Source organism: Dermochelys coriacea, chromosome 6 (assembly GCF_009764565.3).
Source record: "Dermochelys coriacea isolate rDerCor1 chromosome 6, rDerCor1.pri.v4, whole genome shotgun sequence".
NCBI lineage: Eukaryota > Metazoa > Chordata > Testudines > Dermochelyidae > Dermochelys > Dermochelys coriacea.
In genome coordinates this window covers 44,977,557-45,002,026 of record NC_050073.1, presented here as the reverse complement: position 1 = coordinate 45,002,026, position 24,470 = coordinate 44,977,557, and the positions used below count along the sequence as shown (strand labels likewise).

Sequence of the window (24,470 nt, the reverse complement as noted above, 5' to 3'; positions counted from 1 at the left end):
GAAGACTACTGATTATTCCATGTTCTGAGATGTGCCCACAATCTATTTTACAAGGAGTAATTTCTTCTGTTGATCTGCATTTATTTCATGCTGATGGGAAAATAAGATGGCTTTCTGTCTCTCCTTCAACTGTTTGATAACAGCCACCTGATGTATCTCTATTTTTTTAATTGTCCCAGCTCCCTCCTCATTTTAATTGTCAATTTATTGCATAATTATATTTTTAAAATCCTAACCTCTCTTTCTTGCCCCTTCCTGCTTTGTCCTACTCACCCAACTCATCCTGCTCCTGCCCCCTCCCACCGGAGTCCCATGGCTCCTCCTCTCCTTGCTCCTGTAACACCACTTCCCCATTCCTCTCCCTCTGCATTCCAGTCAAGCAGCTTCTTCCTTCTCATCACTTGCCTGCCTGCAAGCAGGGGGAATGTTAAGAATGCAGGACAGTTTTCCTGCTCCCACTTTCCATATTCAGCACCACAGTGGGGCCCAGGCAGCAGTAAGAAGCAATTGCAGGGAAAGTCCTTCTCAGCCCCTGGACTGGAGCATGGCAGTGCACACGAAATATGGGAGACTGTTCAGTAACTGCCAAGCTCTAACAAGTCTCTACTGAGCATCTGCAGACTACAGTGTTTGGAGAACTTGGCCAAATTTGTGTGGAGTTTCAGAGAGACAGAGAAAGGTGCATCACTGACACCAGGGTGTCCCCCTGCCAAACTTCAAGTCCCTTCTGCAAAGCATGGAGGACCTGGAGATTTCTAATTATATAGTTGAACATTTTTTTAACATGGGCAAAACAATGTATTTTCCCTTATCCTTGTTCTTGAAAATAACTGAACCATAGTAGCTGAAACTTCCTTTTAAAAAAAAGAAAATAAAATTTCTGAACGAGTCAGACAGCTAGCATAGGAAAGTTCATCTCAAATGGTTAAAGTTGGCAGTTATAAACAGGTAGCCTTAACTATTGGCAACTCTGCTTATAATGAATACCCTACAAGCATCTAGGCCCAGAATAAGCCTAGGCAGGAAACTGCTGTCACTAATTCTGTCTATTTGATCTTGAATATTTCTGATTCAGTGGTGAGACCACTTGAAGAAGACTAGATCTTTCCAGAAAAACAATGTTTCTGAAGTGCTGAGATCCTATTCTGTTGTTTCTGATGATCATGCTAAACCATGCTATTCAACCATAATTTCCTAGTCAAAACTCTTCAACTTCATAAAATCAAAATATAAATTTAGGGCCAAATTCTGACTGTCACAAATAATTTCATTTGAAATCAGTGGGGCTACTCGTCTGCGTTGTATGAGCAGATTTAGAACTCTGAGTATTTAACACACTAAATCTAGAAAATTTAAGGTCTCTCTTCTATGTCAAAATATTGGAACACAGATGTAGGTGCAGGGTGACTTGAACAGCGGTGGAGTTTGTGGCAATGTTTTTAGGAGGGAAATAAACAGAAATGTGATTGCTTGTGATACCTTCAAATTTACCGTTAAAATGTGCTAGAAGAATAGATAATTTTATTTGACCACTGACTATTTAAGATGAACAACAAAGTAGTACGTGGAACAGGAGATGAATTATTTTTCTCATGGTGTCTCTCTCTAACATTGCCCTTTTGTACATAACGTTTTTGTTTTGTTTCGTAGTCTATGTACGATAGACAGGGTATTGCTGTGATGCCACCTACTGTACCTGGGACTCCTCAAGGTCTTTTTCTAGGTATACCTCGGGGTACAATGAGAAGACAAAAATCTATAGGTAAAATTTTTCTCATGTAAATTCTACACATGCATTCATTTGGCACCTTTTGTTAACTTCTGTTCTTGCTTAAAACATTTTGACTCCATTTTTCTTCAACTTAATTGAGTCATTAGTTAGCTCTGATTCAAAGCTCAAAAACCAAATCAGTTTGCATGAAAACTAGTACAACTTCCATGTTTTGCTTTGATCACTTTCGACAAGTGTTGTGGGGTTGTAATGGCTATGGAAAGTTGCCTTTAACAAGGAAGACCAGAATTTTGAAAGTGCAAAGCAAAAGAATAGAGGAAGATCTATTGACATAAATCAACTATAGCTAAGAGTCATCCAGATGTTTTTATTGACATGAAAATACCATCATGTGCTATGCAAGGTGTGATATGCATCCTACTGGTCAAATGTATAAAATAAGCTCACTTTTTAAATTCAAAATGATCCTTTTTCTTTACTGGGGGGAGGGGAGAAACTTAGTTTTTGGTGCGTTTGCTGTTAAAATTGATCTACTTTACTCATGGTATTTCTGAAAAAATTATAAGCATTGTGCTTGTGTAAAGCTGTTCAGCAAAATACACACGTTTCCGGATATTGTCTTATGGCATAGCCACCTTTTATACAAAATGCCATCCTCTTTGAGTAAAATCATAAATTACTTTTATTACATAGAGCTGTGGTTCTGAACCTCTGGGCTGCATATGGCTCAATCAGCACACAGCTGTGGCACATATGACACCGTCAGGGTAGTGTATATTCTGTGTGGATGTGGCCCATATAACAGAGAGAGCTGCATATGCGGCCCACAATAGTAAATAGGTTAAGAACCACTGATACAGAGGGTAACATTCTCTAAAAACATCTAAGGGACTTAGGAGGTTCCTAAGTGCCTAAAACACTTTTGAAAAGGGGACTTAGGCTCCTATATCACTTAATTGCATTTGAAAAATGTTATCCACAATTAAAATGTCACATTTTATGTAATATTGATGGTTTTCTATATTCCTTTTACTAAAACAATACAGGCAAAATTCCCAGAAATGCTTTAATATTGTACTTGCTGTGTAAGCATAGCATTACTTTGTGTGTTTCTGGATTGCTATAGCCAGAAACACAGTTTCTCTATATAAGAATTCCTTCCCTTCTTGATATATTTAAGAGAAAATTCCCTTCTATGCAATTACCTCACACTCATACAGAATCTTTAATGTTGCTTTGAGTAGTTTTGTGTCTCTTTCATACTTTTCACTTTCTTTTGAAGAGTAATATATTGGCTCCGAAGGTACATCAGACAAAAGCATTTACCTACATTCAGTAATCAGTTCAGTTTAAGAAAAGGAGTACTTTTTGCACCTTAGAGACTCTAAGGTGCCATAAGTACTCCTTTTCGTTTTGCGGATACAGACTAACATGGCTGCTACTCTGAAACCGTTCAGTTTTGTTGCTGTTTCACTCCTCTTTAATACTAGCATGTGGCTTTATGGAAAATCAACAATTAGAGAACTTTTCATGAGCAGGAATCAATAAGCCAGCCATGTGTTATTGTTTCAGATCTGCTCCATGCCATGCAAAAATGCTGTAGCATCTTCGGGTATGTCTATACATCCCACAGAAGCAAGCCTACCTACTCAGGTCATCAAACTTGGGCTAGCAGGGCTCATCCTAGTACTCTTAAAAAATAGCTGTGTAAACAGTGCTTTGAAGTTGTTGCTCTAACTCTGAAGCTTACAGAGGGTGGGAAAGGGTGGGCTTCAGAGCCTGCGCTCCACCCCAAGCCACAATTTCAAAATGCTGTCTACACATCTATTTTTAGTGCAATGGCATGAGCCCTGCTAGCCCTGTTGACCTGGGCTGGGAGGCTCGCTCCTGCGGGCTGTGTAGACATTTCCTTAGGGTCATAGCTTTAGTGGAAATAATATAACATTGGATTTAAGTACATTGCAAATTTTTAAAGTTTTCCCCTTATTCATTTTCTTAGGAATAACAGAAGAAGAACGTCAATTTTTGGCTCCTCCTATGTTGAAATTTACCAGAAGTCTATCCATGCCAGACACTTCTGAAGATATCCCCCCTCCACCACAGTCTCTACCCCCTTCGCCACCACCTCCTTCTCTCTCCCTTTATAACTCTCCCAAATCTCCAACATCAAGAAGCTATGGAACAATTAAACCTGCATTTAATCAGAATTCAGGTTCAAAAGTTTCTTCAGGTAGATCTGAACATATGGGAACAATAATGAGGGACAAAGGGATGTATTACAGAAGAGAATTGGACCGTTATTCTCTAGATTCTGAGGACTTGTATAGTAGGAATGCTGCGTTGCAGGCAAACTTCAGAAACAAGAGGGGTCAGATGCCAGAAAACCCATATTCTGAAGTTGGGAAAATAGCAAGCAAAGCAGTTTACGTGCCAGCCAAACCAGCAAGGCGGAAGGGAATGCTAGTGAAACAGTCTAATGTTGAGGATAGTCCAGAAAAGACCTGTTCTATTCCAATTCCAACAATTATTGTGAAAGAACCATCTACCAGCAGTAGTGGGAAAAGTAGCCAAGGAAGCAGTATGGAGATTGACCCTCAGTCTTCAGAGCAGCCTGGACAACTCAGACCTGATGATAATTTAAATGTCAGTAGTCCATTTGCAGCGGCCATTGCTGGAGCAGTGAGGGACAGGGAAAAGAGATTAGAAGCTAGGCGTAATTCTCCAGCCTTCCTTTCTACAGATTTGGGAGATGAGGATGTTGGCCTGATGCCCCCAATACCTCGTATGAGGCAATCTAAATTTACTGATGAGGACATGTTTAGTAATGAAGATAGTTTTAGGCAACTTATGTCACCTTCTCCCATTCCTGCACCTAGAGAATCTGAAAATCTTTTTAATAGCAGTGAACCTAGCAATGAAAGTGATGAAAGGACATTAAACTCTTCATCCATAAAAAAAGTTACTGAAAACGATATGGTTGCAACTCAGACCATTAATGTGTCCAGTTCGGATAATTATGTTCACCCACTCACAGGAAAGCTATTAGATCCAAACTCACCTCTAGCACTCGCGCTCTCTGCAAGAGATAGAGCCATGAAAGAACAAACGCAACAAACTCCAGCCAAAGGAGAAACTGGTAAAGCAGACCTTAATAAACCACTTTATATTGATACAAAGCTGAGATCTAATATTGAATCAACATTTCCTGTGACTGCTGCTGTTACCAGGCAAAATACACGTGGCCCACTGAGAAGGCAGGAGACTGAAAACAAATATGAAACAGATATGGGGAAAGAGAAGAAGCCTGAAGAAAAGAAAAACATGCTGATAAATATTATGGATACTTCACAGCAGAAGTCAGCTGGTTTACTAATGGTTCATACTGTGGATGCAGTAAAGTCTGATGACACCCTTGAAGATGATGAGAAGAGAGTTGAAATGGAAATGAATCCAGACAATTCTCCATCGGAGATGCCAGACGAAGGTGAAGAAGCAGAAAGTGGGTTGAGTGTATCTGCTACACCTGAGCCACCTGCATCTCCCTGCAAAACTATTGTAGCAGCTAGCTCTGTTGATGACCCTGTTATTTTGCCATTTCGCATCCCTCCACCCCCTTTAGCATCTATTGATATTGATGAAGAATTTATTTTTACTGAGCCATTACCTCCTCCCTTAGAATTTGCTAACAGTTTTGATATCCCCGATGACCATTCAGCTCCAGGTTCTGCTCTAACGGACTTACTTAAGCAAAGAAAAAATGGAACACCTACATCTGCTTCATTTAACCCCAACCAATCCACGAATTCTTTAAACAGTAAAAAACAAGTGGGTCTTTCAAACTGTTTGCCTGCCTCATTTCTGCCACCCCCTGAAAGTTTCGATCATGTCACTGACTCTGGGATTGAGGAGGTAGACAGTCGATCTAGTAGTGACCATCACTTAGAGACAACCAGCACTATCTCAACAGTGTCCAGCATCTCTACTTTATCCTCTGAAGGTGGTGAGAACTTGGATACCTGTACAGTCTATGCAGATGGGCAAACGTTTCTGGTGGACAAACCCCCAGTACCTCCTAAGCCAAAAATGAAGCCCATAATCAACAAAAGCAATGCACTTTACAAAGATGCTCTAATTGAAGAAACTGTAGATAGCTTTGTTATCCCTCCACCTGCTCCACCCCCACCTCCTATCAGTGCACAGCCCAGTACAGCTAAAGTTTTACAGCAAAGGACCTCCAAGCTATGGGGTGATGTAACTGAGGTAAAAAGCCCAATTCTCTCAGGCCCAAAGGCTAACGTTATTAGTGAATTGAACTCAATATTACAACAAATGAACAGAGAGAAATCCTTAAAGCCAGGGGAAGGGTTGGAGTCGCCTACTGGAACAAAAACTGCAAGTCTCAGTACAAGGTAAATGAAACTAAAAGAATTAAAAAAGGTCTATATTTCTTTCAAGATGTAATTACTCTGTTTCTTAAACAAGGGTATGCTTTTGAGAATTTACATAAGCAGGCTCCACCATAGGAATTTTGATAACATTAAAGATCACTCTAAGGTATAAATATACTTTATAATTGACAATTTTCCCCCTGCTTATTCTGCTAACTTCTAGTATAAAATAATAAGTACTTATGAAAGTAATGTACATTTTCATTGGAAAAATGAGCCCACTTTCTGAGGCTTCTAAAAAAAACCCACCACATTGGCCAGTAAGGCTGCCCCTAGCTACCAGCTACAGTTAGCTCCATTGTAAATCCCTTTGCTAGAATGCCACTCCTTTAACACACAAATTTTAGGTCTCTGTGGAAGTTCCTTTCGAGGAAGGCTCAGTAAACAGCAAAAGCAAGAAGCAGAAACCAGCGGGAAGTTTATAATTAGTTGTTTCCATTTTGTGGACACTAACTTCAAGGGCTTGTGTACATGGAGCAGCAATAGGCACTAATGAGTTGCACGTTAATTGGTCATAGCTTCTGTAGATGCACATTAAAAGTTCCCTAATCCCTAAGTCCTTTAATTTAGTGCTGCTCAAAACAGTACTACGTTAAGGTACAGTAGGGAATTTTTAGTCTGTACCACTAGGGTCTACATAGTTGAATTAATGTACAACACATTAACACTGTTTAAAAATCACACCCAGTAATGCTTGCATTGCCCCACTGTATAAACAAGCACCAAGACTACCCTATCTGCATTCCTACATGCATATTCATATTGACTTGAAACCGATTTTTGACTGAGAGAGGAGAGCAGGAGAATGCCCAAAATGAATACTGAAGTTGAGTATGATACCTACTGTATGGAGACTGTAGTCAAAATATTGGATATATTGTATTGTTTGTTTTTAAAAGAAAACTCCTCATAAAATATATGGCCAGTTGAAACTGAGCAAACCTAAAATTAATGTGAGAAGCTGATCTGAAGCGAGGATGGTTGCCTACAACTGGACAAGAGTTCTCTCAATTGCTATCCCTTTGAGAGACAGAGTATCCATTATTTTGATGTGAATTATTTAGGTTTATGTTTAAGAACTGGTGTGGTTTTTCTTTTACAATACTATTTATACAACAGAGTTCTTGCAGTTTTACTCAACAATTATGATTATATTGAAATTTTATTCCATTCCATAACTGATTGAGGTTGATAAAATTTGAGTTTTCATTTGTCTTTTTTCACACACTCAACATATTATTTGATTTAGTTAGATAACTCAGTTAATCAGCAATATTAAACTTAATCCTTACAGTATGACAAGACATGAACCACAAAGCAATTTCATGAAGCTTTTTATTGAAATCATATTGTTACCACTAAATTGTTGATTTAAGTAAGCCCTGTATGCAATATCCTTGTAAATCACCTGGTATATTTACTATTTTCAGTTTTTTTATTTATATTTCAATTGCACATATTTGTCTGCTGAACAATCTGTGAAAGAAAATTTCAGGGAGCTAGAAAAGTTTCTAGATCAGCACTCCTCCTTTTGCAGCCTAGCTCATGCATTTTTTATGGAATTGGTTTCCAAAGAATACATACAAAAGTCCTTTGAAGAGATCCCACAGGATATCTTGTATCCTTGCACATTTAAATTTCTATTGCATTACACTGAACACAAAAATTGTCATTAAAAATGAGCTGGAAGAATAGAGGTACAATAACTCTTGATGACAGGCATGTGCAGAGGCCTGCAGGTAAATGGAAAAGTGTTTATATTTTGCTAAAGTAACTATAGGTAAGCCACACATATGTGAAAAGTGGATATATTCCTCTAAATCCTAGATTTGGGTTAAAAAATTGTTTATCTTTAACTCCAATTTTCTGAATGTTACCACTGTCCTACAAGAGATTTGAATAATTGGGCTTGATCTGTATATTTTAAGAAAATATGGTATCCTCTTTGTGGTATGGAGAGGTTTGGCATTATGCAGAGTTTAGGAGTGGCTGCTGACCTGCAAGCCCATCTTTGTCTGCAGTGTTGTTAATTGCTTGATATGATCTGCCATGTGGAAATCCATTATTGTTTGAGCATATGTGCAAAAATGTAATGCTACTATATATTAAAGTTACTATCCAAATTGTTCCCCCCAAGAATTACTGTGCTGAGTAGGCAGTAGCCCCAAAAGAAGAAACACAACATGGCTCCCATTCTTTGGGTACATCAGGGAGATGTTTGGCATTATAGAAAGAGTGGCTGCTTTTTTTTTTTAATACCAAATGATCTCTCAGTATTATCTCAAGCTTCAGAGGATAGTAGTTAAAGTTTGTTCTTTCCCACCGGATATAAGCTGTTGAACTGGTGGCCATAAAGGAAGGTATGAAGGATCATACAGCATTCCTATGCTGAAGATATGGGTAAAAAATTCCAGGGGAGTGGAATGCCTTTCAGTTGTGTTTGACATAAACAGAGAACATAAGGTGGGTTGTCTAATGTACTTGAGAGGCCTTAATACAAAAAAGACCATTTCAATGAAATTTGTACAAATTGACCAACGTATCTTGGTTGCTTAAGTAGATGGTCTTTTGCCAAAGGTAGAGCAGAAACTGAATTGAGGATGCCTTCGGTAATCCCGTAAAACAGAAAGTTGCCAAATCACAGATGACAATGCCAGACTGTATAGTCTCTTTCTGTTACCTTCATGACTACAGGGTGGTTGTTTTTAAAATGTGTGCAGTTCTTGCTTTTCTTTGTCTAAAGTCACATTAAACAGCTAGTATACCTGGCTTTATATGCCTAATCTTATTTAATTCTGTTATATTTACGAGTTCTTTTCCAGGTTACAGTGGAACTGAACATTCCTGTTTATTTCCAAATATTATGTGACAAATAACTAGCATATGCTTTGCCATTCCTTCCTATTCTGAAATAATCAGAACTCTTAATTTCACTGAATTCTTTAATGAGTCAAAATTAAGCGTTGCATTTACTGGGGGGGGGGGAGGGCTGGAATGAAATGTAGAAATAAATGGACAGATTTCTTTCTGGGGAAAGACAAAATTAGATTGACTGGGAAGCTTTCAAACTGTTTTTGAAGAGCTGCTAAAGTATTATATTTTTTAAAAAAAAATCATCATGCAGAAAAAGGGGTATTCATAGATGGTAGACCTCTAGAAATATTTGCCTACCAGGAACCCTGAGGGAAGCAGTTACATTATATTATTTCCTCAAAGCTTTGGTCTTTTCCTCTCCTGCACTAATTCTTACCACACATACCAAATGAAATTTTAAGTTGTGATCACCAGTGAGTACAGAGACCTGATTCAAAGGATACCTTTAAAAATCAGAAATAAATTTAATTCAAATTGACAGCAAGCTAATTATTCTGTGGAAAAATAATCCCAAACACACATTTGAGATAGAGAATGCAGGGAAGGAGTAATGCTGGAAGACCTAGGTTGTATAGCAGACAGCAAATCGGACATGTGTTTACAAGTGACATGACAGTTTAAAAAAAAAAAAGGCCTATAAAGTGTTGGTTTGTATATAAAGATGCATCACCTCACCAAACAGGGATTTCACTCTTTCTATAATTCTAGTAGAATACCTCTTGAATATTTGGGGAGGGAAAAGATTTTGTTTGTTTAATTCAGTATCAGAAAGGTGTACACACACATGAAGTATTTAAAGATAAGCAGAAAAAAGGGAGTTGAGGAGCTGGATGATTGATGTATGAGAAAAGACTTAAAAGAGCTAAATAATTATTTATTAGCTAAGCAGAGATTGAGGAAATGGGGGCAAGAGATGGTCTACAACTATTTAAAGGATGTAAAAATCAATGGTGAAAGGAATTCTTTAGTGTGTTTACAAGGGGGAAGCAGGAGAGTATATAACTGAAGTAATAAGATGAAATAGAAATGAAAGTGAAATATCAGGAAAGCTTTCTGCTGCTTAATATGCACAGGACTCTGCATTTCAGGCCTGATCTGCTCCCAGTGAGGTCTGAGAACTTTGCCAATGTCTGCAGTGGAGGGATTGGACCCTTTACGTCTTTTTTTCTGCTTAAGTTCCTCTGTGCTCTGCCTAGGGGCAAGAATGGATGACAAATTCCTGGATGGGGTGGAGAGGAGGAAGAGAAGAGGGCGTGAGATGCTAATGGCAAACTCATGGGAGTGGACAGAGTGCCTAGTTCTCCATCCTGGCATTAACGTGAAATTGGCCCTAGTATGCGTGTTAATGTCTAGAATTGTCCACTTTAAATTTGTAGTTCTTTTCCAGAAACTGCCTGTGTAAAAGCATCACTGCCTTACTCAGCAGATCTGTTTCACCCTGTGTGTATTCGGTCAAACATGCTGACTTCAGTGACAGAAATACATTTTTTCACTGCTTTTAGTTCTGTCCCAACTATGACTGAATAAGTTCAAGATTGTTTTTTCTATTTGTGCATGATAAACAGAATTGTTTGCTTAGTTCCAACATACTTTGAACTATCCTCCTGCCAAATTTTCAAGCCCTCAAGGCATTAGAATTCTTTTTAATATACAAAAGCATTGGGCAAGCTAAATAGAGGGGTTACTGCCTTTCTCTCTGCAAAGTAGTATTAGAAAGAAAACTAAGAAACTTACCTCAGAAATGCAGAAATTGTATTGAATTAAAGGAACAGCTCAATTAGCTCTGCCAAAGGAAACTGATAAACATTTTAGTAGGCCTATCCAAAGAGAAGCAGTGATACACATACAAACATTGTTCACAGGTTAGCGTGGGTTACGTTCACAACACTCGGCACCAGACGCCTGATGAAATTAAAACATACATTGTTCATGTGAAATGTACAAAATTACAGCCTATGTAGCATTCCTAAACATTACTAAAATGATTTCTGCACAGTGAGCAACAGATGCTTGAACTGTAAGGCTTACTTCCAATTATATGATGCTTTGTAGCTGTCATAACTGTAGCTCAGTCATGGTGATTGTATCATTTCATGGTGCTGATTAAAATTTTAAGGTATCATAGATGCATTAAATTATAGATAATTTGTGAGCGTTAGTCAAAGAGAATAATGAAATATGACCTCTGTGTGTTTTCTGGTAAATGAGGACTGCAGAGATGTTGTTGTACAGTAATGAGCAGAATTTCACCCTCAATTATTAAGCAAGTAGAAAGAGCCAAGACATTTTTCTTCATACCTTGCTATGCTAATAATTCTTGTGTGTTGTTGTGATGGCCCTGGGACACTGAACACATGTTAATATTTAGAATCATTTAGCTAGAAAGTCTACTTGTGTCTCAACTGAATTACCTAATTTGTGCGCAAAGGCAGGAAGAAAGAGATGAGGAGAAATCCAAAGGATGCACTTGATTAAATTACACTGCAAAAAGAAGAAAAGATAACTAACTAGAGAGGGGATTTGATCTGTGTTTGAATCTGGCCTGTAGCCCCACCCCTAGTTCCTGCCAACCATCTAGTTCAGGCAATTTTGGAGACCAATCCTAATTGCAAAATGTTATATAGAGTCTGTCTAATGTATCTTCTTACATTACCTAAGTTCTTACACCCCAAGTCTGGATATCTGATTCTCACTGCCTCCCTTTTCATCCTCCCCCTCTCCACCTTGCTCTCCCCAAAAAGGTTAGGCTTTGTCATTCATGGGGGTTCTATTTGAGCCCAATATAAAAAGAGGTTTTAATAGTAGCTGGATATATTCAGCCTCAGGATTTTGATTTAGGTTCATCTATTAAAAAAAACTTAGCAGTTATTTGGAAAATAAATCTTCACTGTAGCAGTGAAGTAGTTATATTTTTTCCATAATGTTGGGAGCTAATGTTAGCAGTTCTATAAATTCATTTTAAAACCTACAGGTTTCTATATGGATCTGATAAAGCAAAATAGGAGAATAAATCAGGGGTTTTTAACCACTTTAACAGATTACTGTGTACTCTGTAGTTGCTTAGCAACATAATGATCCAACCTGGAGGATCCAGTGAATAATGTCAGTGTGATTAACACCAAATAAACCAAGTGGCTCCGAAACGAAAGAAAAAAGCAACAGAACAACTGAAGGTGAAAAGGGCATCATTCACCATGAGTTTCCTTAATTGCTCCAGTCTGATTCAACATGCTAATAAGGAATAAATAGTAATGATAGTTATTGTAGTTTACTATCACCACTGTTACCAAATCACAGTGCTTTAGACAGAAATGGTTATTTATTCAGGATGTAATTCTTATATGGTTCTGTTTCATTAAATGTTTTGATGTTTGTTTATGTTAGCAGTGGGCCTGATTCTGTGTGGTGGTGCTAAGTGCCTTCAACTCGCATTGAAAACAATGGGAGTCAAATGTGCTTAGGCAGCTTGCAGGACTGAGCCCTGAAGGGAGAAAAAAACGGTAGAGTGTTGGTATGATTTTTTGTAAATGAACTTGCTATTATAAATGTTTTCTTACCTGTCTCAATTTTTTATAATATTTACCTAGAAAAGTGACATAATTATATCGCAGCCAGGTAAGGCAGAGTTAAATTCAGTAGCGAGTTATGCATAGTAAATTTCAGTGCATTTGCTTATAAGGTGACTGCAGCTTTAACTCAACACCATCATCTTCTTGTGACTATTCTAAACTTACAAACAACCATTGAATTTTTTTCGGTTACTATTGTGTCCATTAGTTTCAGTTCATCTCATTAATTGTCTTTCAGCCAGTTTCACAGGATCTCTTACTTTTGTATGTTGTTTTGCATGTTTTAGTCATTCCATTTTGTCATTTTTATTTGCTCCCATGACTGCTGTTAACAGAAGAGGGTCATGCTGAAGTGCTGTGAAAGTAAGTGAGGACAAAAAGCATAGAGTATTCTATGTTGTGCCTTCTATTTTCTTTAATTTTCACTCATTGCTATCACATTATTAGTGTTAACTTTGTTCCTAACTGCAGTTGGGATTAGTTTATCCTAATCCAGAAATGGTAGCCATTCTAAAACCACTGATTTACAGACCTGGATCTGATTTCAAACTGAGATTAAAGCCACCTTTTTCATGGAGAAAGATTTCAGCAAAGTTTCTTAAACGGGTTCCTAAATCCATATTTAGGTGCCTAAATAAGTGGCCTGATTTTCAAATATGTGGTGTGCTCAGAGCTTTGCTGGTGTGTTTGTGGGGGTTTTGTGTGTTATTTACATACTATTATTCTATTGGATAAAGCTTTTTCCCCCCCCCTTCACTAGTGGGTGACTTCTTTATGTTTGCAAAATGAGTTAACTACCAATGTTGCTGCAATATTTTAATTCACAAAATTTGTCAGATCATACAGAGTTTCTCCAAAGCAATCATTCACCTGGGACAGCGCAGGACAGTCCAACAGCAAAACCCACTCACTACGTTGATCCCAGATGATGAAGCTTTTTCACACGCAGCCACATAGCCTTATAGTATCCTCGTGCTTTGCTTTACCATTTTCACATGAGTCTGCTTCATTATTGAACCAACTGAATAAACCCCAGTGATAAATTAGTTATTTGGCCACAGATCAGTTTTGTTCATACTTTGACAATATGAAGTTGCATCTGATTTTGTTTAAAGCAAAGACACATCACAACCACATAAAAGATGATCAATTTCTATTTTATAACTTATGCATGAGGTACAGCCAGGCTCCCCAAACTCCACTACATCCTCTACCCTTGTAGCTGTGATTCCTTTCCCCCTTCGTACTTCTAGTCTGCTCCCACTTTTCCATCTTCTGTTAGTCATGTGAAAACTGCCCACTCCTGCTGAAGCAGCCACTCTTCCTTCTATCTGAATCCCTTTCCCTAGCCACAAAGAGCATTCCTCCACTGCAGAGACTTCCTGAGCTTTCTCCATTACCACTGAAACTTTTACTCTGAGAAATCCACAAATCTCTAATAATCGCTGCTTGCTCCCACTGAAACCATATCCCCTGAACAGAGACTTCCCTTCACAGACCATTTCCCAATCCTTCCTAGCTAACACTAAACTAACTACTCAACAAAATACTCTGTGCCCTACCAACCCGCACACTGTCCCTTACCTTCACCAGCCCCCGGACCAGGATTCGTGATCCTGCCTCACTTCCTTCCTCTCATAAACCACCTCACAATGGGACCCAAGGGCCTCTTCTGATCGCTCTAGCAAACAGATTCTGGCAAATAGCTTTTCGGTTTGTCTATTGTGCTGAACTGAAGTAAAATACAAACATTTGTGATTAAAGAAAACTTTTGTTTCCACAAGTTAGGGCTTGAATAACCTTATTTTGTACTGTATTGCTATTTATATATTATTGGCTCTTTCTTTCGCTAAGGCTTTTTTTTTCTAAAAGACGGTGGAAGAGCTTTGTCATAGACAGCAGGCCTTTAGGCAAGTCACTATATAAAAATAGCTCTGATGAGTGCATAATGCAGAGTTTTGTTGTTTTCCCCCTCTCCCCCTTCCCGCAAGGGAGCCATCTAGAATACACTGCAGCATGCAGTCGGCCACTGAATCTGTTAAATACACCATTATATTTTTAATTTTAAATTATGCAAATATGATTCAGAATTAGCTAGTAAGATTTCTTGTTTGCAGGCCACATGGACTGCTTTTTCACTTGGGAAATACACCATTGTGACACAGTACTTATGAGACAGTGTAATATGCGTTGCAACCAGTGCAATCACACACAAGTGAATGTCTATACCAAAATATTATCATTTGCTGATTCTTAATAGGGATAGATTTATTAAAAATAATCATCATTTCTTTACCTTTTCAAGTATGCAAGTAAGGGAGGGAGAGAGTTCAGTCTGTAATTTATAAAGAAATTTGGTTTTAGGCAGGAGAATATTCATATCACTACTGTAATATGATCAAACACCCACATCTTTATATTCACCAGCTAGAATATATAAATCCATTGGCTACTGTTTTGCTGATCTCCCTGTCTTAACAATGAGCCACACAACAGTAGAGAACTGATATGTAGTCTTTCATATATAACTTTTTAAAAAACAGAAATGAAAGGAAAGAAAATGGATTCAAAGAGTCTAGAATAAAATAGTTGCCATAGAAAAGGAATAACAAAACATAGGCAGAATGGGAGTTACTCAATTTGTTCCTTACACAAATGTACGATGGTATCATGTTATGACACTGAGTATGCTGAAGAAGCTATATAGATTTCTGTAGAGCATATGTTTTAATGCAATGATTGGCATGGCATGTAAGGACAGCCAAAGGAGGGTTGTGTGATTTAAGGCACAAGACTAGGAATGAGGAAAGGAGGAGAGTTCTATTTCTGGATGTGCCACAGACTTCTTATGTGACCTTGGTTGAGTCACAGAACTCCTGTATCTATTGTCCCATCTGTACAATGATGTTAACAGCTACCTCAGAGGAGGCTTGCAATTGTAAAGTTAAATTCATTAATGTTAGCGCAGTGTTCTGGGTTTCTTGGAATGAAGGTGCTATAAAAGTGTAAATGTTATAATTACAGTATGTTTGTTTGCGATAGAGCTGCTAATGTCTTGCATTAATCAACTAAAATAAATTTGTCCCATCTATCAGACTGTGCCATAGAAATAGTGTAAATATTTATGACGAGCATACTGCATAATGCAGTTTCCATGTAAAAGGTACAGTAATAATGATTTTCTGAACAAATATATACTTGGAGTCCATTACAGCAGTAATTTATGTGCAGTGACCATACATTTTGAAGTGGAAGATGGAGATGGAACCCAATGTTGTCAGTTATATCACTGCTATGCAACAGGAAAATATCGGTGCCTAGCACAATGGGGACCCATTCTTAGTTGGTCCCTTGGCACCACTGTGATGCACATGGATTAATAATCAAAATGTGTTGGTTTTTTTTATAATAGTATAGGAAAGTTAAATCAAAGACACACAGTAGGTGGAGGCATATGGAGAGGTTTTCACACGCTAGTGGATTAGGCCGTTTGTGTAAATCATGGCCATAGAATACAATCCTTCTTTTTCAGAGCAAAACTGCCATGGTCTTCAAATGGTTTCTAGCCTTATTGAGGAATTTGAGAGTGGCCACTTAGTTCTAAGTTAAAATTAGTAAAGTTAATTACTTCTCTTGGTTCACTGATTTATTTCCTACTATATACATCTTACAATCTGCTAGTGCTGTTTGTTTGGGCCCAGTGCTGCAAGGTGCTGAGAGCCATTAGGATCCAAGAAACTCATAAGAAGGTACTGAAAACCTTGCAGATTTTTATCTTTCTTGGTCAAATTACAATACTGTGCAATAATAGCTAAATTCTGAAACTATTGCTCCTACTATACTTTTGGAGTAACTAAAGGACTGACCCTGCAAGCCTTAATAGATTTTGCCTGTTCCCTTTGAACCTGTGAAATGGTTTGTGTGAAACTAGTACTGCTTGTGTGCATACAAATTACTCAAAAAAGGTAAGGCTTTGTGGGATCAGGCCCTGCTAAGAATTGATATGTTGTGTTACTCTGAGCTTTTCAGATAAATCTGATTTATCTGACCTTTAGCTGTCATCACAGTGAATATAATTGAAATAGTGTATACTGCTAGTACAGGTGTTTTGTATTTGAACATCTATATGAACTATTGGCTCAAAATTAATACGCCTGTAGAATACCAGTTGATGAAACAGTCAGATGAAATTTAACCATTTCAATGGTAGACAGATTGTATAAATTTGGAACTGCATTACTTAACATGTCATTTAAATCATTTTCCAGGGCACAAATGGACATCTCTGCGTTCACAAAAAAAAAAAAATAGGCAGGCCATATTTTTATGAGACGCTTGCTGTTCAAGTGACTGAGCTGTCAAAACTCTGAGCACCCTCAATTCTCCTTCTAGTCAAAGGGAGTTGAAGGCACCCAGCATCTTACAAAATTTGACCCACAGTAACTGGAGCTGTGCCAAATAAATTAAAACTGAAAACCTATTTTATTTGTCATTTTAACAAAAAGGAAAATAAATTCATAGATTTTTAAGGCCCGAAATGTCCACTTTGATCATCTAATTATAACTGGAAAGTTTGTCGTCATGAGGAACAGATAGTCATTTGCCATGGGGGAAAAAAAATCTGATTAGGGAAACCGAAAGTGGCAACATTCTTGGAGGAAAGAAGAACTGACTATTAAAACATAAATTGGGTTTGCTGTTGGTTGGTTGGTACTCTTGTCACACTTACGATAGATTGCCTGTTTGTTGACAAAAAATATTGGAAGCAAATTTTCCAAAAAACAGTGACTGGATGGCCCAAGGTATTTGTAAAGGGATAAAGAGCTTTTTACCGGTAGGTAGGTAGGTAGTTCAAATGCTGCCCAGGTCAGTAGTTTTCATAAATGTAAACAAAGGTCATAATCTCCACGAAAAGATTGGTGATGCCAATCCCCTGTATCCATATCCATATAAATTATTGGCACCTTCACTAGGCAATGTCAGCAAAGGCTTTAGTGAACACTTAAACTTTCTCTCCAAGAGGTGGTCTCTGCAGGAATCATTTGAAGAGATTCAGGGAGCTTTTTATATAGATGAATAGGAATCAAAATAGGCACTAAAATTAACTCGCCATTTGATATTTTTAAGTTCAAAGCCAAAGTAAATAAAATGCTTCAAGTAAGTTTCAAATTCATGTTTAAGCTCTGCATTTTTTTAGCTACCCTATTTCACTGTGTGAGATTTAAATACTGACTTAGTTAAAGAGGGGACCAAACCAAAACCAACCACTCCTAGTATTTGAGGGCTATTTCATATTCAGAGCTGAACTTCATGCCCTAGTTACATATCTAGAACTCGTACCCGAAGAGTCCTTGTGTTTGTAACATTAAAGTTTCTCATTTAATTTTGTATTAATTTATAGAGACCGTGGAAAGGGAAGAAAATGTAAATTTATCATGTTCTCTGGATTTTTTTAAACGTCTCATAGGCAAGATTTTAATTTATAATGATGATATGGCTTACCATTGATCATAGATAGTTGGGTTTGTTTTGTTGGAAAGAACTGTGATAACTTCTTGGTGCTTGTGCCTTAACTTGACCTTGTTACAAAAAGTACATTCATGTGTGAGAGCTGTCCAAAAAAAAAAAAAAAAACCACTACATTTTTGTTACTCCAAAGCCACTTTTTTCTCTTGTTGGTAAGGAAAATCCTTCATTGAGTTGCTGACATTTCTGGATGTTTTCTGTTTTTAATTTCAGGAGCACAGAAGTAATGAGTACTGTCTCAGGTACACGAAGTACAACCATCACTTTTACAGTCCGGCCTGGACCCAGCCAGCCCATCACATTGCAGAGCAGGTCCCCAGACTATGATAGTAGGACATCAGGACTGAGACATGCTCCAAGCCCTGTGGTTTCACCAACAGAGATTAACAAAGACATCATGCCTGCTCCTCTGACACCTGCAGCTTCAGCTTCATCTCCTTCTCCAACTCTCTCTGATGTATTTAGCCTACCCAGCCAGCCTCCTTCTGGGGACTTATTTGGCTTGAACACAGGTCGCAGCAGGTCTCCTTCTCCCTCAATATTGCAACAGCCAATCTCAAATAAGCCTTTTACAACTAAGCCTGTCCACCTGTGGACTAAACCAGATGTGGCAGATTGGTTGGAAAGTCTAAACTTAGGTGAACATAAAGAGACCTTCATGGACAATGAAATAGATGGCACCCATTTACCAAACCTTCAGAAGGAAGACTTGATAGACCTTGGAGTGACTAGAGTTGGGCACAGAATGAATATAGAAAGAGCTTTGAAACAGCTACTGGACAGATAAAAATGGCTACTCTTGCCTCTCAGACTTCTGTTATAAATAGAGATGGGCTGGTACTGAAATACGCAAAATGTCTTGGCTGTCTGTGAGTGCTAGCAAAAGAAGAAAAGGTTTAATTTAGCTGCTCGTACTCAGTAATGCAGACTGTATGTTTAGTGCCCAAGCTTAAACCCAAGTAAATGAAATTAATGGGGCTATTTTATTTCAAAGGTGGGGGTGGGGAGGTGTGGGGTGGAGGTAGAGACAAAAGATAATTGTTAACTTTGAAATATTACCTATACATTTATGATGCCCTTCAGCTGGACCCAGAACATGTAAGTTTTCTTTTGGTTTAAAACCACAAGCATTTCATTTTTGAGCAGAAAATACCTTATTTTATATACACCTTTCCCCTGCCATCCAGGGTAATCTGTTCTTGACACTCTTGTCATGGAATCTCAACTTTTTTTTCCCTTTTTGGCTTTTTTTAAATAGATCCTCACATGCTTGACCTTTTTTTTTTTTTTACTGGTTTTTAATCAATAAATAGCAGATGCATTATTTCACCCCCTCTTTCACAATGTCATTTTGATCCAGTGTAGATCTTTGGTTTGTTGGCAGTGAAGCTGATAGTGCTGTTGGAGACTCTCTTGTTCAAAGGTAACTGTTCAGCTTTACTTAGGTATTTCTTTATTTCTGCGTTTATATTTAGCACAATTCCAAGGTAGCGGAACAGATTTTAAACATGGTGTACTGACCTGATAAGTAGAATGTGGAAACTATGTAAAGACTGGAAGAGAATTCTCTGAGATGCAAAGAAATGAGGCTAGTTTGAACCAGACACCCCCATTCGGCAGCCAGAAAACTGCTAATGAGGCCTAACATTGACTATCTGAGCAGATTAAAATGCGGTTGTGAAGAGTGTTAGCTATACTGTGTCCATGTGCATCTTTTAGACTTTTATAGTCAGATTTTTCAAACATGCTGAGCCCCCACAGATCCTGCTTAATTCATTGAGTTGCAAGTGCTCAACAACTCTGAAAAACTGGGATAGAAGACAGGATATTGCTTCCATGGAAGTTTGTGAGAGTGTTGCCACTGACTTAACTGGGAGCAGGATTAGGGCCTATTAGTAGAAATAAAAATGTTTCAGCAGGTGATCATCTACAGTTTAAAAAATATTCAAAGGATAAATGTTAACAAGGGAGGGGACATGTGGTGTCCTAGAATGCAAGTGTTCCAAAGGGCCAGGAAAACAGAGAGGTCCAGATTTATGGACTTGGTTCCTCACTTCCATTTCCTGGCTAGCCAGGGTTGGGCTGTTGGTGGAAGAAGCATAGTCAATGCCTAAGCAGGAGCAAAAAGCTTCCCATCACTCTCTAGTGACTTCTTTACTGTAATCAGAAATTATTAGTAGCAGGGTCCAGAGAGTGATCCATCAAGCCCTGATCAGCATTATAGACAATTGGCGCACTTTGGGGTTGATCGTTGACTGATTCTGCACTCTCTGTGTATCCTGGGGATACACAGTTTTGGCAGATTTGATTTTTTTTTTTTTTAAGTTAACAATTTTCTCTATCTGACCCCTTTTATAATTAACACCTCTGTTAATTTCTGTAGGAGTTTGTGGGTCTTACTTTCTGAACATTCAACCTGTTCAAGGTAGGCACATCATGTATGGACAGCCAGACTCTCAACCTACCATACCATCAGGTTCTCCCATCTTTTGGAAGGTTCCTGATTTTTTTTTTCCTTGCTATGGTCCAGCCTATCTCTAATTATAATTTTTTTTTCTTCTCACAATCAAGTGTCTAATTAGGTCTGCAACAGCCCTAGAACAAGTACATAAAGTTTAGCAATTTAAATACCTTTCTTTACTGAAAGTTTAAATAGTTGTACAGATAGTTTATAAGCACAATATTTTAAGAAAATAAGTGGCTGGTCTACTGGGCAGCCTTTGTGCCACTTCAGTGCTAGAATGTTAAAAACTATTAAAAAAAAAAAAAAATACAAAAAAAAAATACAAAAAAAAACACTTTTGTGGTTTAATACTATTTCTGTGGAATAATAAGTCTTGACCTTTTTAAATCAACCTCATTTGGATGCATCTGAACCAGCAGAGCTGTGTTATATTTTCTATTTTTCCTAGAACTTCTTCAAAGGAGGATGAATACTTCTTCAAAAGTGATTACACAATTAGCAAAGCAACTATTCAACCTCCTGCCCCTTTATGGAACAAATCTTTTGACTTAACATCTGTTATTACACCTTTGCAGGTCTATATTTGTATTTGAAAGTTCCAAGTAACCTTGTAATAAAAATCAAATATTGAGGCATTTTACTTTCAAGAGTACTGAGTTTTTCCATAGTTACATGGCTATTGTTGCAGAGAATGACATTTTCATTCAGATATTCAATAATGGCACCTTAAGGCCATCAAATACTTTAAAAAGTGTAAAAATGGTAATTCAGCCATCATTGTCTTCCATTTGGTGATATTACAGAATTCAGTAAATAAACCACTAATGCCATGCTCCTTTTTGTTTCTTTGACTACAGTTGGTATTACCTCTATAATATGTGCCAGAAAATGCATTAGATAATACAGTAGTAAAAGAAAATGTAGAAGATGACTTTTAAGCTGCTTTTTAATCACAATCTTATTGTTGAATTTAGGTTTAATGAGTGTTGACATACACAAGTAAATTACAGCTGATGGTAATCCCTTTCTTAAACAAGTGTTGTTTCTTGCTTATGTATCTTTTCAGGTACTTAAAGAATAGGTACAGTATAATTAGTAGAACAGAGATTAAAAACACTAAAGAGCTAATGAAATAGTTTATTTTTACATTGTGTCTTATGATCTAAAGGGTAACAGGGCCTGAAAGGACCTACTTTTACCAATAAAATACACCTCTGCCAAGATGAATTGGTCTCTAGCTCTGTTCGATGACTTTGCTACAGAAAGCAATAGTAACAGATATAACTCCTAGTATTTTCATTAGTTTTGGAAATGTGGGGGTGGGGGAATGGCCCTATTATTTCACGCTACTATGATAGTGGAGAAGAAAATGTTAGAGATCTATGAAACATGTTATGATATTCCAAGTTTTAGGATCAACTTTTGTTTATATACTGTAATTTAAATAAATTGCATTTACATGCCTAGTTTCTGTAATATTTGTGTATACAATACCAAAATCACACAAGATGTAAATTGTGTATAACTGCAGACTCCTTTCCCTGAATGTCTGGGAACATTTTAAGTTTAATTCATATATTATAAAATGACTAGATGTGACTGTTGATTTACAGAATTTACATATCACAAAAGCTAATTATTTGTGGTACTTAAGTTAATAAAAATAGTGATTTTCTGAGTTCTTAAACAAGCATTACCCAGTTGATCTGGCAATGATTGTGTGTAAGCCACAAATATTGATAATTTTTCCATTACATTTTTTCTTTTTTTTCTAGATATTAATGTTTCTCAATATAGTTTGTGTAACAATTTGTGTTCACGTTATCTATGTTGCTGTAATTTTTGTGCTATAATTCCTCTTATTTCAAATTGATTAAAAATCAAGCTCCTGTAACTTGCACTTTCCCCAATCCTTAATACTCTTGTATGGCAACCAAAATTCCTGTAAGAAATAAATATAATATTGCACTAAGGTTGTGGTTCTGATTGCAAACAGTGAAAGCTGTCTGAATTTTTGTTAAAACGTTGCCAAACTTGCAATGTAATGTAACGTTATTGAAACAGCATAAAATGCTTTAACTGCATATAGCTAGAGAGAAAATAGGTTTATCAAATATTAGGGGGGGTGGAGTTTGCTTTGGTTTATCTTTTAGTTAAAGGTTTTTAATGCTGAAACCAAATAGGTTTTGAATTTCAGATTCACATATAAGATTTGAAAAGTAAAGAATTTTGTTAAGTGATGGAACTTTTTTTTTTTTTTTGACTTGGAAGTGATTTCAGCTGATCATTTTTCTGTACTTGAGGTCAGTCTTTATTTTGGTGTTATCAAATAAGTGTAGCTGATCATGCAAGACAGTTAAATTGTTGGCCTACCTAGCAATCTGGTGAAATTCTAACAGGGTTTTTGTAGGAGAGAACCGCATTACAAAGAGTGAAGAAAAAGCAGCAGCAGTCCTTATCCAGAGTTCAGACCTCTTGTGATAGACACTACCGCCAGACTTCATATTACTTTGGATAAGTTGGGCTCCACATTCTTCTTCTATCTTTAATTGTAACTTGAAGAATTTTTTTTAGAGATTGAAATAAATATTTTAACTGCAGTCATTCTGTTTCATATCTAATACTTCCTTTTTTTCCTGGGATGATGATCTATTTCTTCTTCTTTTTTTGGATTTATTTCCTGTTTTCCTACATATTATTCTAATATCAACAGCTTTGTTTTATTTCAGGTATTTTAATAATTCAATTATACAGAGTATCTTTGTATTTGTCAGTATACATGTCAGTACATGATCAAATTAATCATAAAAAATAGTTGTGTAATGCACAACTATAGCATGCTGTGGAACTGCTAATTCTATGTGGGAATCAAGGTGGTTATACAACCAGTTTTCTGAGAGCAGAATATCTAATAATTTATATTATTATCCAAATTATATTGGTGTTTTTTTCTCTTGTTCCTGTAACATGTTTCTGCATTTTACAGTCTTCACAGTTTTATGTCCAAGACCACAACAAAATACTGTCCAGTGCGACTAATCTGGAACAGTATGGTTATCGTAAATCCTAACTCAATGATGCTTCAAAACACACAAAGGAAAAAAAGTGTGTGCCATGGATGTTTTGAATCTGATCTGCATAAACCATGTTGTATTCAAATGATGTACTTGGAGGAAAGGAACATTTTTATCATCCATGTATTGTCGTAGCTGATAAAATAGTTAGTGCCTTGTTTTCTGAACGGAGAAGTCCCTATCAATGCACAACTAAAAATGGTTAAAAAAACTGAAATGTTAAGATCTAGATGATATTCTTCTCTTGATCATGAGACTATATGACTGAATCACAATCATTTAAGTTAAACTAAATAAAATAAAGAAAATTGAAATCAGATTGTTTAATTTCCATTAACAAATGTATTACTATAACATACACTTAAAATGTAATTATTTAGTTAAGTGTACTGTATTTTGATTGCAAGGTAACAGATACAATAACTAGAACAAATATGCTTTTGCTTTTAATTATGTTAATGTTTTATGCTGACATCTAGTGGTCTTTGAGGGCCATGGTTTCAGCTGTATTTTTATATAGGCACAGAATGTTTTAAAACCTTTATTTTGATTTAAAATATAATTAATATATGCGTTTTTTCAACAGAAATTCATCAAAGTGAATTTGACAACTGCATGTTGGGCCAACTATACAAGTCAAAGAATAAGGCTGAATTATTGTCACAGTTTTTCAGAAAATAAGCAGTGTTTAAGGAATTGCAACATGTTTTTTCAGATTGCATCTCTATACTGCCCCTTCAACTTCAGTAGACATGTTTTTGTTAGGGTGACAAAAGATGAAAA

At 37.0% G+C, this 24,470-nt stretch overlaps 1 protein-coding gene across 1 annotated transcript in view; it reads left to right on the top strand.

The window, feature by feature from the left end:
* SHANK2 (SH3 and multiple ankyrin repeat domains 2) overlaps positions 1–21,248 on the top strand; it is a 639,405-nt gene extending 618,157 nt beyond the window's left edge. The window contains exons 25-27 of the mRNA XM_038407205.2: positions 1,651–1,762; positions 3,732–6,141; positions 18,363–21,248. Coding sequence (XP_038263133.1) covers positions 1,651–1,762; positions 3,732–6,141; positions 18,363–18,936 — 3,096 coding nt within the window. The 3' untranslated portion in view covers positions 18,937–21,248. The remainder of the gene's footprint in view (positions 1–1,650; positions 1,763–3,731; positions 6,142–18,362) is intronic.
* The last annotated feature ends 3,222 nt before the right edge of the window (positions 21,249–24,470 follow it).